General features: G+C 55.6%; 1 protein-coding gene and 1 non-coding gene across 4 annotated transcripts; one reads left to right on the top strand and one right to left on the bottom strand.

Moving 5' to 3' along the window:
- Position 1: 1 nt before the first annotated feature.
- LOC118659406 lies at positions 2–106 on the top strand. Its single transcript, XR_004968538.1, has one exon. It is a non-coding gene; the product is annotated as a U6 spliceosomal RNA (small nuclear RNA).
- A 2,246-nt stretch (positions 107–2,352) lies between these two features.
- On the bottom strand, positions 2,353–11,084 carry R3HDM4 (R3H domain containing 4). 3 transcript variants are annotated; one of them, XM_036313687.1, is made up of 8 exons: positions 10,577–10,732; positions 6,514–6,668; positions 5,761–5,885; positions 5,213–5,336; positions 4,975–5,060; positions 4,475–4,560; positions 4,334–4,389; positions 2,353–3,365 (listed from the first exon to the last, which is right to left on the bottom strand). In XM_036313687.1, the coding sequence occupies exons 1-8, from the start codon at positions 10,657–10,659 to the stop codon at positions 3,262–3,264; spliced, it is 819 nt and encodes a 272-aa protein (XP_036169580.1). In that variant the 5' UTR covers positions 10,660–10,732; the 3' UTR covers positions 2,353–3,261. The 3 variants fall into 3 exon arrangements, with proteins under 3 accessions (XP_036169580.1, XP_036169581.1, XP_036169579.1); XM_036313688.1 differs by lacking the exon at positions 10,577–10,732 and adding an exon at positions 7,785–10,350; XM_036313686.1 differs by lacking the exon at positions 6,514–6,668 and having other exon boundaries at positions 10,577–11,084.
- Positions 11,085–13,491: the final 2,407 nt, after the last annotated feature.

A 13,491-nucleotide genomic window follows, 5' to 3' on the forward strand; every position in this document is an offset into this window, starting at 1 on the left:
ATGCTGGCTTCGGCAGTACTGCACTAAAATTGGGACGCTACAGAAAAGATGAGCATGGCCCTTGCACAAGAATGCTACACAGACTCGTGAAGCGTTATTTTGCTTTTCTAATACTCGTGGGTGGGGAAACTGAGGCTGGATAAGAAAGTGCCTTACTCAGTCGAGGGCCCTCCCAACCTCAGGCCCCATCTCTAACTCCTTCCAAAGCTGGTTAGTTCCATTCTGTGTTTGCTTTGCTTTTGTATTGTTCATCGGTGGGGGAAGTGAGGTGACTTATCCAGTTGAGGATCCTTCTGGGTTCAAACCCCATTCCCACTTCCTCCTCCAAAAAGCTGCTGCTATTCCTGCTAGACCCGCGCCAGTGTGGGAGGTCTTACCTCCTGGGATTGCAGGGAAAGGTGCACCAGGCGGAAGGCAAGGCCTGGACAAAGGCTTGGAGGCCAGGCAGCTTGGGAACCGAGCTGGGGAAGAGGGGCAAGAAGAACCCCACACAGCCCACTCCCTGAGACCCAATCCTGTCCTCTGGGAACCTGGGGATGTGTTGGGGTCCAACCCCAGCAGGTCCAGGGGTCCCCAAAGGTGTGGACGGAGTCGGCGAAGAAGGAATGACACGGAGACAGCCTTCAGTTGATCAGCAGCCTAGCCAGGATCTCTAGTCAAGTTCTGGTGGTTATTGTCTTGTTACATCTGTATTTATACCAGTTTATACCAGTTGATTTTAATCCTGTCAATTTCTATTCCAAAGGTTAGGGCGTTTCTTATCTCCGTTCCAGGGTGTAAAGATTATGTAGTTTAAGGGTGATTGTTCATAGTTAACTACCCGCCTGGCATTTAGTTAAGGGGTTTTATTCCCTCCCTAACTTCAGGGGAAAATCCCTACCTGGGGAAACAACCTTTCTCGGAGAGGTGGCCTTGGTTAAAACACATAGCACCAAGAAGGGGAGCAAACATATTAAGAACAGTATGCCATATACGCCAGGTCCCTTGAAACATATGCTGTGCAGGTATTTCTTCCCTGAAGCGACTGTGTCAAGCAGCAAGGACGGACCGGCTTCCAGCAGGGATGGGTCCCCTTTACAGATGGGACCTCCAAGCTTGTTGCTCAAATATCTCTTTCTGTCCGTCCTCTGTACTGGCCATTTGGATTTCTGTTATTTAGTGTCTAAAACTATTTAAATGCATGTTAAAATGGAATACAGTGCACCCAGCGTCCACTGGTTTCTAACACGGTGCCCCGATAGAAGGAACTGGACTCCTTGGGGAAACACACCAGCCCAGCCTGGGCATCATGTAATGGCAGAAAGTCAGAATCATGCTCAAGAAATAAAAACCCCACAGGAGTGGGTGGGAAGTAATTAACCAAAGAATTTATATGCATAACCCATGGACACAGACCATAGGGTAGTGACGGCCTGAGGCGGGAGGTAGGGGAGCGGGGAAGGTTGCAGGGGGTTAGTGTGGGAAAAAGAGAGAGACAGGGGCCCCACCAGTGTGGTTCAGTGGTTGAGTGTCAACCTATGAAACCAGAAGGTCATGGTTCAGTTCCCAGTCAGGGCACATGCCTGGGTTTCGGGCTCAATTTCCAGGTTGCAGGCTTGATCCCCAGTGAGGAGGCAGCCGATCAATGATTCTCTCTCATCACTGATGTTTCTCTCTCTCCCTCTCCTTTCCTCTCTGAAATCAATAAAAAAAGAGAGACAGACAGACACGGGAGCCAAACTTGAAATCATTTCTATAACAAAGTTAAGTAGTACTGCATTCTAATCCAAAGTAGAAGTAAATACCCATGCCTCCACATTGCTATAAAATGATTGAATAAATCCATACATGGGGGAGAAGAGACAAACCTCCTGGGCAGAAATCCCCATAGTTAATGTAGAGTCTCCACCTTCAGGGAGGTGGAACTAAGGGACACCAGAGCCACTGGGAGTTGGGACAGGTAGGAAGGACCCTCCCCGGAGCCTCCAGAGGAAGCAAGGTCTTGGGACTCTTTTGAGTTGGGACTGCTGGCCTTCAGAACTGGGAGACAACAAGCCCCTGTTGTTTTCAGCCTCCGTGCGGGTTATTTCATTGCGGGGTGTGGTGTTTCGTGCCATCTACCCCAGCCAACCTCACTCTAGTGACTTTTTGGAGGTCATACAACTGGGAAGTGGCAGAGCCTGGACATCCGGGAAGGGCCAGGATGGCAGAGCCAACGCCCGGATGCTCCCAGCAGCCTCCCCACCACCTGCCTCGCCCTCCAGGAGCAACTCAGCTCTTCCCCCAGACCCACCGCCCTCAGTGATCAGGACCCAAGCACATCCTGAGCACCTATTGTGCCTCCCGCCCTGCCCCAAAAGAAAATCCCACATCTGGAGACCAGAGCACCAGAAATTTATTGAATTCTTCACTTTTCCCAAAGCGCAACTAGCCACACATACGGCAGTGTGTGGAGGGGTGTCCCCCAGGCCTGCTTCTGTGGCCCAGGTCAGGGTAACACCTCAAAGCTATAGACCAGGGTCAGGCTGGGGGATGGGGTAGTGGTGAGAGAACATGGAGAGGGGAAGTTGGCAGTGGGAGGGTGGAGGCTTCTGGCTGGAAGTCCCAGACTCCCAGTATGAAGAGAGGAGAAAAGATGGGGGGAGGGGTTGTAGAGCAGGCAGGGCCCCAAGAGCCACCAAAAAGCACCCGGGGAGGAAACACACATTCCAAAGAGGGTAAAACCAGCCTTTAAGACACAGCTGCTGTCCTGGGTAGCAGGACACCAGCATGCATAATAACACGCATACGCACACACAACACGTAATGCTCCTGGAGTGAGGGGCAGCACCCCAGAGACCCCCCAATTCTAGCCAAAAACTGGGAGGGAAGTCAAGCAGGGACTAGAACAAAGCCCCTAATTTATCAGTTGGCGTATTTGGTTTTTCTTCCCAAAAGGAAAATTTAAAAATCTACAACACATCATCCCGAATTCATTAAAAGTGATAAAAACCTAGCCTCTCCCTCCTTGCGTAAGCTTCAGACTGGGCTGTGGAAGCTGACTGAAGGTCTCTCCACCCAAATACAAGTACCAGAGCAGGGAGTTACGGGCCCAGTATAGTCTACAGCAGCTCCAGCGCCAGCATTTACCTGGAAGAGCTGGGATGGGATGGGATGGGATGGGGCTAGGGTGGGAGTGCCACCCCAAGGGGGGCAGCATGACAAATTCTAAAATTAACAAACATTTTAGTGGAGGTATAGGGGATCTTGAAGGGAAGGGGGGGAGGGGCGGGCAGGCTGGCATCAGCTGCGTTGCTCCAGGTAAGCGGACAGGAGCAGCCCAGGAGGCAGGAAGTCCAGATGTCGATTGCTGACCTTCATCTGTCTTTTGCCCTCCAGGTTGGCACCTGCAAGAGGTGACAAGTGGGGCAAGAATGAAAAGAATGCAAGAGGCAGGGCCAGCCGGCACTTGGGGTCTGGCTGACCGTAACAGGCTCACAATAACGGCTCCAAATCCCTGAGAACTTCCATCTGCAACCGTTTCATCCTTTCTGTTCCTTATCCATGTTCAGACTGATGCACTGAGATACACAGGCCGGAGACCAAGGGTACGCTCAGCCTGGAACAAATGTCCTGCCTCCTCCCAGTTCGCCTGCTTCCATCCCTACCCTAGGGGTGACTCTGAAGCTCAGTCCCACCTGGAGACTTCTGCCTCTCTCCTGCTCCCCATCTTGCCAGGGCCCCTCCTCCGCTGTGTTCAGGCAACAGCTGGACTCCAGCAGAGAAGCACCCCCCAGGCAAGCCCCCCCATCCATCCTGATCTATGAGAACAAAGACAAGCATGTGGATGAACCATCTTGGGGTTGCCATGGGAACTGTCTCCTAAGCGACTCTGGGCAGGAAACAGCGAGACAGACAGCAAAGGCCTACAAGCACCATCCCTAGAGAGCTGTGTCCCAAGACCACCCGCACCCCCTTTATAACTGGGGACACAGGCCCCAAGAAGGGGCACTTGCCAGAAGTCATGTGTGGCACAGCAGAGGGGAGTATGGCTAAATGAGGACCCTGCAGACACTGGGGTCCCCTCGAAGCTCAGCTTCATCACCCTCACATAGGCCCCTCTCTCCCTCTGGCTCTGAAGATGTGGATGGAGGTGGGGTCTGTGTCCACAGTATCGCCCTGTGTGAGGCCGGGACCACAGGGGCTCTGATGAATTAACGCAGAGTTCCATCACCACTGCTTTGTTCAGGCTATCTCCCCCCACGCCCCCAGAGGCCTCCCACTGAGTAAACAGATCCCGGGTAGCCTCGGTTTCTGTGGGCAGAATGGGCAGAACTGGCTCACTGGGAGGGTCCCAGAGCTGCCGGGCACTTACTGGCTGAGATGAGGTCCATGTACTGGCAGACAGCATGGAGTAGGAGCCTCTCGAAGCTGTGGAGGAATGGGCGGTGAATGGCCACGGCTGGAGTCATGGCACACATGGAGGGAGCTTGCTGCACCTGCCCCCACCAGTCACCTGTTGTCCAGCATGGCCGTGTACACGGCTTGGGGAGATACTGAGAAAAACCTCAGCAGCCGCTCCTCCCAGGTCTCCAGCGTTTCCTGCAGGAGATATAGGCCCAGGGCCAGGCTGACATTGAGATCTGGGCCAGGCTGGCCAGGCACCCCCATGCCCAGGACAGTTTCCAGTGCTCAAAGCCTTGGGTTCAAATGTGGCCTCTGATCGGCAACATGAGGCTACGTAACGAGTGCCAAGAATTCCAGGCACTTAGAAATCTTCCTATCTTTGAATGCCTGCACCTTCTGCCTGGTGAACTCCTACACATCCTGCAGTGCCCACCTTCATTGCCCATGACCCTCCCACCCTTGACCAGCCCTGGGCCCTGCATTCTGATCACACTGGTGTGTATCCCACCCTGTTTCCACTGCAGCACGTGCACTCTGTAACTGGTGCCCTCGTGCCACCCCCAACTGAAAAGTTAAGACAGGCAGGTGGGGGCCCAGCCTGATACTCACCATGGGGATGCGGCTCCTCTTGAGAACGGCTCGCAGACGCCGGCTGATGCGCTGGAAGCACTCTCGGGGAGTGTAGGCTGGGTCCTCTGCAAGAGTCCAAGGCTTTGGGCAGCAGCTGAAGCAAACTGCCTGCTCCACCCCACCGGGCTCCTCCCCACCTGTCCTAGTCCCGCCCCACACACTAGGCCAGGCCCCTATCCACAAGTCTGGGCCCCCCCACCCCCCATGCAGGCCGCACCTTTCCTCCGGTCCACCCCCCGGCTAGGTCCCCTTCTCCGGGCCTTGCTCTTGCCCTCGTCCTCCAGGTATTGGAGGACCCGTTCCTGCTCCTCCCCAGAGCGGTTCATGAAGTCATTCCAGACCTGGAACAGAGGCAGGCAGGCGCTGGGCTAGTGACGGTGCATCTCGGGGCACAGTTTCCCCATCTGGCCAATGCACACAGCGGGCCACCAAGTGTATGGAAATACTCCTTGTGGACACCTCTGCCCACAGGACCCGCCAGGAGTTTAGTTCATGGGACGCCTGAAGACCTGCTTGTCTGGGGAGGGGTAGCTATATGGATGAGCAGATGAATCATGGGTGCTGGGAGGTTCTGGGGTGGGGTGTGGGGTTCCAGCCTGGTCTGGGGAACCCAGAGGCAGATTGAAGGGGCATCCATCAAGGGACCAGAGGTAGGTGGGGACTCCTGGTGGAGGCACTGGCACAGGCAATGCCTGGGGGTGGGAGCCAGAACAGAAACAGTGTGGCTGGAGCAGAGGGAGTGAGCGAGAGCGCAGGGAGCCCCACCTCTACATAGGTCTCATTGCTGCAGGCCTCCGCAAAGATGCCAGGTGCTGCGGGGGGTGCCAGGTCCCCATCCTCCGGACCAAGTGTGTCCCCGTCTGTCTTCAGCAGGGTCAGGAGGTACTGGGCTAGACGGAAACAGATGGTCTCTGAGCTGGGGTGTGGCATTTGGGGCCCTCCAGGCTTCCTCCCTCTCTCTCTATTTATATTTTTTGTTAATTCTCATGGGGATATTTTTTCCATTGATTTTTAGAGAATGGGAGGGAGGGAGGGGGAGAGAGAGAGAGAAACGTCGATGTGAGAGAGACACATCTATTGGTTGCTTCCCACACACACCCTGACTGGGGTCAGGAATTGAACCTGCAACCCAGGTATGTGCCCTTAACCGGGAATCAAACCCGAGACCCTTCAGTACTTGGGCTGACACTCTAACTTCTCTTTATTTATAGGTTTTATTCTCTGGATTGTACCAGCCTCCCCACCTCCACACTCCAACTGTCTCTCCCAGAAGGTACAGAAACCATCCAGCCTCCAGAAGTCCTCCTACCTCTCCCTGCCTAGTTGAACTCCTACACACCCTTTAAAGCCCCGGCTCCAATGCCTCAAGTTCCCTCTGGCCCAGTCCCAGGATTGCCCAGCTCAGGGTCAGGCCCATGGTAAGGGCAGCAGATAATTCCAACATGCATACCATTCTCATCGGAGACCTCGGAACCCCCAGGAGGGACCCCTGACCCCTGACCCCTGACCCCTGCTCACTGTTCTCTAGGCGCTGGAGGCTCTTCCGCCCTTTGGCCTTGGGCACAAGGTCTGAGTTCCGCACGGCCTGGTTGATGAAGTGCTGCTTCCGCTTGGAGGCCGAGAACCTCTTCACTTGGGAGCCAGCTAGGGCGGGCAGGCATCCCGAGAGGTGCCTGTGGGCCAGGGTTTAGGGCGGGGAGCAGTCCTCAGGGCCAAGACAGGCCAGGACGCCCAGGCAGAACCCTACCACTGCCACTCTACCATAGTCCTCACCTGCTTGGTCCCCCTCAGCAACGGCAGCTCACCCCCTGCCGTGTATGCAGCCCTGGACCCGTAACATTTTTGTTTCATCGTCACATCACCCGAAATGCAGGCATAATTGTGATGACAGATTAGTAAACGGAAGCTCAGAGAAGACCCTTGCCTGAATTCACACATCAGGTGGGTGGCTGAGAAAAGCTGCTCCCCTCTCCCCCAGGTTTCCAGATTTTAGCTGCAGGCTGATGAGGCCCAGAGTATACGGATTTGAGCACCACCATCCTCTGGGAGTTTCTCAAAGACGTGATTCGCCTGAGCCCAGCTTCCCCAATGTGCCCAGGGACCAGGACCAGGGAGGGGGCTGGGGTGCCCCCCTCCAGCTAATCTGCCCTCCTCAGAGCAAATGGCATTAACTATGGAGATGGATTAGGAGGGCCACCAAGCCTCCTGCTGGGGACCAGAAGGCCAGGTGCATAGGAGCAGCAGGGGGCTCTCGGATAGAAACCTCAAGGCAAGAAGGTTTGGGGGCTTTCTGGTCAGTCCCTGACAACACCAAACCACAGGATGGTTGGTCCCTGCTGGGCTCAGAAACCCTCACGGTGCGGGGCAATAGTGGACTCTGGCCCTTGAATGTCTGGGGTGCCAGGATCCCCCTCCCCATGTACCTTCCCTCATTCACTCCTGTCATCTCCTGTTGCTCCTCCAAAAAGCCAGGCACAGTCCCACCTCTGGGCCTTTGTGCTGGCTGTGCCCTCTGCCTGGTACACAGTCCCCTAGACTCCGAATGGCTCACTGGCTCACTTCCTTTTGGCTTCTGTTGAAACTTCCTCAGTGAGACTGCAACCTCTTCTGTTTAATACCTTCTTGCTTTGGTTTTTGGATCACCATACATTCTACTCTCCACTGATGACTCCTCACCTCTCCCAATAGATCATATCCTCTCCTAGGGCACTCACAGCTAAACCTGGCACACAGTAGGTGCTCAAACACACACACACACACACTGCTGCATCAGATGTCCCAGAAAATACCTGTGGGTGCCTGTGAGTCTGGGAGAGGACATTCAAAGCCAAGAGAAGCTGGGACAGGCACCCTCCCCTGGCATCCCAACCCCCATCTGCTTGGTTTTCTCCTGTGATGGGGAGCTCCCCCCCTCAGCCACACCAATGATCATAGCAACATCCCGAGGGTGAGCATTCACATATCAAGTCAGCACAGGATCCGACCTGAGAGTTGACTCCCGAGGCTCAAGCATGCCCACCCCAACCTCCAGATTCACCCATGGCCTCCCTGGGGCTCTAGGGCCTCGGTCTCCACTCCAGGAGCTGGACAGAGTCCAGGATGGTAGCCTGGTTGGGCAGATAACAGAAGCCACATCCTGGGGGGAGCTATCAGACATCAGAGCAGGGCAGGACTCAGGGAGAGAGCTCCAGCCCTTATGGCATGGGCTCTCTGAGAAAAAGGGTTTCCTGGCACCCCCAGAGGAGGAGCAGAGCTAAGATTTGAACCTGAGTCTGAACAGAACCCCCACATACAACAAAAGGAAGCCTCTTGTTTCACTTGTGGGTTCACAGAGATCTGTGGTGGGTTCCTCAGACGAAAGCCCACCTAGCTAAGACCCAACAGGCCCCTCCCCTGTTCCACCACCACCCGTGGCTCCCTAGCACTGTCAGAGAAAGGCCCAGCTCTTCCTTGACCTGGTGTTGGAGACCCTGTCTGCCTTGTCCCCAGTCATTCAGGGGGCTTACTACCCTCTTATGGGCCTCAAGTGCTGAGCTGAGCACTGTCAAATGAGTCCACCATCCATTCAAGCTTGCTAACTTCAACCAGATTCCAGCAGGAGATAAGAAACATGTGGCTACGGGGTGCCTGGGTCCCTCCACTCAAGACACAGAGAGGACAAGGCATAAAGGGGGAAGGGCACAGTTTCCCAGTAATTCTTATTTGTTATAAAGGCTGGGGGGAGGGGTGTTGACTATCAGTGTAAACTCTATAGAAAATTATCTCTACCTGGCAAAACATCAATGCCCAACCCCATCTCTCCTCTGGGGGCTTCCTCTGCTCCAGCCACATGGATTCCCTCCATGTGCCTCAAACTGGCCAGAAACAACCCACCTCAGGATCTCTGCATGTGCTGAGCCCTATGCCTGAAGCACCCTTTCCCAGCTCTTTCTAGCCTCTGCTCAAATGTCACCTCCCCAGAAGCCGCCTCAGCCCCCACTAGCCCAATCAGCCCTGTTTGCATGCTTCACCAGTTGGCATCCAAGATCAGCCGGCCCATGTGTGTGTTTATTCCTTAATCCTCACCTTCCTTGCTAGACCTGTGCAAAGAGGACACATGACGAAGTCGTCGTTTTGGTCTCTGCTGTGTCCCCAACACCGGGCCCACAGCGGGTGCTCAATAGCTGTTCATCTGCTCTCTGTGCCACCCAAAAGACCACTCTACAGATGGGGAGACTGAGGATCCAGAGCGGGCACCCGAGGCTTCCTGGACCAGCAGTCCTCAGGAAATGTGTGCCCAGTGGGCAGGCCCAATGGTGAACAGCTGCTAAGTCAGGTTGGGTTTGGGAGGACCAGATCCTATTGCCCCCAGTTCTGCTCCCTGAAATGGGGAATTTTGACACTGTTGCCCTGGGCCAAAATCAACTCCTCTGACCTGTCCACCCCCCTCAGGGATGGGCAAGAGAGGAACCTACTTCCCTAGCAGGAAACCAAGAGGGCTCAGGGTAGAGATGACTCAGGCTGGGTGGGGCCACCCAGCAGTGGCCTCACCCCCCAAAACACAGAGGTGAGGGGCACTCCGTGCAGGTCAGAGTAACACACCTGGCAGGTAAATACCCAGGCTAAGGCCTCTTAAAAGAAGTATTATCTCTCATCCCGGTAAATACCGATATATGTAGAGATCAGTAAGGCCTCAGGTAAATGCCCAGATTAGATAACACAAGCTAATAATAAATAACAATAAAGTAATAACAAATATAATAAGACAATAAAATCCTTTAAAAATAATAATAAAATTACAATAATAAGATGTTTAAGATAATGAAAGAATGGACACTCCTGTGCTGGGCACCTCAGGGGGCACAGGGTCACTGACCCCCAGCCACTCTGAGGCCACTGTTGTTATCTCATTTTACAAGTGGGGAAACTGAGGCACGGGACCGGTGGACCACACCCTTTGAACCCTGGTGTTTCTGCCTAAACTCCAGGGTTCAAAGGAAATCTGGGACCCACCGGATCCACACTCACATGGGGGAGGGGTGTCTACACCCATATGGGTGCGCTCCACCGGCTTCCAGGCTCCCTCCGAGGACAGGCGGGCTCCGGTGGACCGGGTTTTAAGCCCCTCCACCCCCGGTTAAGCTGGGTTTGTAGCCGGAGATAAACCCATATACCCCGTGCCCCCAGGAAGGCGCTGATAATCCAGGTGGGGAGCCAGCCCTGGCTGTGGGGTGAGCGCCCGGTCTGGGGACAGAAACCCCGCGCGCAGACAAAAGCCTGCGGACACCACACAGCCGCCCAAGCCGAGCGCTCACAGATGCTCCCGGGACCCCAGGCGGGTCGGCACCTGGGACTCCAGGACCCCGGGGTCCTCACACCCCCCGCCGGGGTGCGCCCTCCGCCCCAGCAATACCCCGCGGGTCGGAAATGGGGTTTTCCCAGGGAAACACGCGGAAACAATAAGCCCCCCGCTCCCACCGGCGTCTGGAGGTGTCACCGAGGAAAGGGGGCGGGAGGGCTGGGGCTGGGCTGGCGGGGAGGTGGAGGGAAGGGAGCCCCGGAGCCCCGGGAGGGCGCGCCCCGCCCGCCCCATCGCGCTCACAGCGTCCGCCGCCCGCCCGGGACGACCCCGGCTGTCGCTGCCGCCTCCTCTGAGCCGCCCTCGGGGTTCTCCAGGGCGACCATGGCTCGGAGGTCGCCGCCGCCGCCGCCACCGGCCAGGCCTCCGCGGGCCGGGCAGGAAGTGACGGCCACCCGGGGGGCGGGCCGGGGCGGATCTCGGGGGCTGGCCGTGCGGGGCGGGGGCGCTGCCAGGAAGGCGGCCAAACCCCGGGCTGCGGTGGGAGGGGGCACCCAGCCCCGGCGAGACCGAGGGGGAAACTGAAAAAATGAGGGGGTGCGGGGGTGATGGTTCGGCGGCCACAAACCCAGGCTGCGGGCGTGGCGGGGCGCCAGCCCCGGGGAAGGGGAAACTGACGCCTGGGTAACGGGGAGGGACGGAGGAACGACTCGCTCCCCTCCCCTCCCCGGGCACCCACGGCCTTTTCCTCCCCCAGCTCCCCCCTGTCGTTAATGGCAGTGTAGCCCCCGAGCACCGGCGGCATGCCGCAGTTTACTCACCTCTGGAATGAGGACGTCGGGCCCTGCTCGGTGTGGCTCGGTTGGTTAAGCGTCGTCCCGGACACGAACAGGTGGTGGCTGAGTCAGGGCGCACACCCAGGTGGCGGGTGCAATCCCGAGGTCAGCTACATCCAGCAGGCGGGCTGTGGGCTGGGAGAGGGGGCTGGGGAGCCTGGGGGCAGGTGGGTGCAGGGGGGAGAATGGGGCCCAGTGGGAAGTGGGTTGAGGGTGGGGGTGAATCAGCTGGTGCATAGGCTGGGAGGAGGTGTAGCCTGGACCCAGTGGTGGGGGCGGAGGACCCCAGCAATGGGTAGGAGAGGCCACAGAGAGGCACTGGGTGTTGGAGATGAGCACTGGAGGGGGATCCGGGTTCTTGTCCCACCTGTCCCTAGGATGGCTCTGCCTCTCCCTGCCTCAGTCTCTGGGTCTCAGAAGACCCCTAACGGTGCCCTCAAATCCTCACCATTCTGGCCCTGAGGGGTTTGGCTCAGTGGATAGCACGTTGGCCTGTGGGCTGAAAGGTCCCAGGTTTGCTTCTGGCCAAGGGCATGTACCTGGGTTGCAGGCACATTCCCCGTAGGGGGTGTGCAGGAGGCAGCTGATGGGTGTTTCTCTTCATGTTGTTTCTAACTCTCTATCCCTCTCCCTTCCTCTCTGTAAAAAATCAATAAAATATATATTTTTAAAAATCCTCACCATTCTGAAGTCCTCTCTGGTATCACCCCTCTCCTGACCCTTTCATTTGTGGGTCCTGAAGACCCTCCCAGGACATGCCCTGTGTGCATTGAGTGGACATTTGTGGGGGGGGGGGGGTGACCCTCAGTGTGGGCACAGACAAACCAATGGATGTTTCTCTCGCCCTTTCTGCCTTTAAAAAAATCAATTAAAAACACACTTATATCTTTGGGTGAGGACTAAAAAAAAAAAAACCTGAAAAAAAAATTAGGGTGTCAGCACCCACCACTTTTGCCATTTGGGGTTTATTCATTTGACAGATGCCTCCTATTTCATGGGGCCGCCTCTGGGCTCTGTGGACCCAGCAGTGACCAAGACAGACCCCTCCCTCACCCACAGGGAGAGGAAGAGGAGCCTCTGGGTGGAACAAATAGCCAATGCAGAGTGGCCAGAGCAGGGAGATGAGTGGGAGGCAAGGGGAATAGAGGTAGAGGGGAGGGGCAGACCCCTGAGTCCAGTGGCTCTGTGATGACAGCTCTGGTTTTGGTCCCAAAGGCACTGGGGAGCCATGGGAGGACTTAGAGCACAGAATTAAACCTGCTCGAACATCCAGACTCCACCCTTCAGACTACAAGGAAAGTGGGGAACCTACACCACCGGGATGCAACCCGCCAGATCTAGTGGGGTGCAAATTGTACAGAACAAATAACCCGATTATCTTAAAAGAAGGAGCAACGGGGGAGGTTGTAGGTGTGGGGGTGGGGTGGAGGTGGAAGAGGGCATAGATGGGATAAATGGTGGTGGGGAAATTTAAAAAAAAAAAGCAACGGAGGGAGGAGACAAAAAAGGAGAAGGAACAATTCAAAGACCACCCTCCCCCCCCCCCTCCCCAAGAGCTTATACCATGTGCCTTCATGTAGATAAATGTGCAAAGATGCAAAAGAAATTAATGGTGCTATACATCAGGAGAGAAGGAAGAGTGGGGAGGAGGCTCTGGGGCTACAAATGCTTGCTCTCCTGTTTGGGCCCATGATGAGTAGCTGCTCGATACATGAGCCAGTCCTGGATAAGCAGCCTGAGCCTTGACCTGACCGGGCCTCATTCCCAGAGAGTCTGGACTGCACTTTCTTCCAACCTCCTGGGCCCTTGGCCTGTCCATGAGCTGCTGCTGTTCCCCAGAGCCCCCACCTGGAAGGCCCAGCCACCTGCTGAGTGCTCCCTCAGGCCCGTTCACCTCAGCAGCTGCCCCCACACAGTTCCTCTATCTCCATCTAACCTGTTCCTCTTACCATCCCACATGGATTTCTCTTCCCTGGTTTTTATTCTCAGTTCTCCAGAATAACTTTGAAGGTATAAGAAGGGCAAACAAGGAAACGTTCCTCTCCACCTGGCTCTTTGTACTCCCCCCTGGAGAGAGTTGATGTGCTTTTTTAAAAAAAAATTAAATCTTTATTGTTCAGATTATTACAGTTGTTCCTCTTTATTCCCCCCATAGCTCCCCTCCACCCGGTTCCCACCCACCCTCCGCCCTCACCGCCCCCCACTGTCCTCATCCATAAGTGCACGATTTTTGTCCAGTCTCTTCCCGCATCCCCCACACCTCTTTCCCCCGCAAGAATAGTCAGTCCACTCCCTTTCTATGCCCCTGATTCTATTATAATCTCAGTTTATTCTGTTCATCAGATTATTTATTCACTTGATTCTTAGATTCACTTGTCGATA

Source organism: Myotis myotis, unplaced genomic scaffold (genome assembly GCF_014108235.1).
Source record: "Myotis myotis isolate mMyoMyo1 unplaced genomic scaffold, mMyoMyo1.p scaffold_m19_p_6, whole genome shotgun sequence".
Taxonomy (NCBI): domain Eukaryota; kingdom Metazoa; phylum Chordata; class Mammalia; order Chiroptera; family Vespertilionidae; genus Myotis; species Myotis myotis.

Excerpts from the sequence above, each read along its gene's own strand:
- R3HDM4 (XM_036313686.1), bottom strand. The coding sequence starts at position 11,078 with ATGCCGCCGGTGCTCGGGGGCTACACTGCCATTAACGACAGGGGGGAG. Across the intron at positions 5,061-5,212 it reads GGGGGTGGACCGGAGGAAAG|AGGACCCAGCCTACACTCCC; the intron begins GTGCGGCCTGCA and ends GGACTCTTGCAG. Across the intron at positions 4,561-4,974 it reads AGAGGAGCCGCATCCCCATG|GAAACGCTGGAGACCTGGGA; the intron begins GTGAGTATCAGG and ends TATCTCCTGCAG.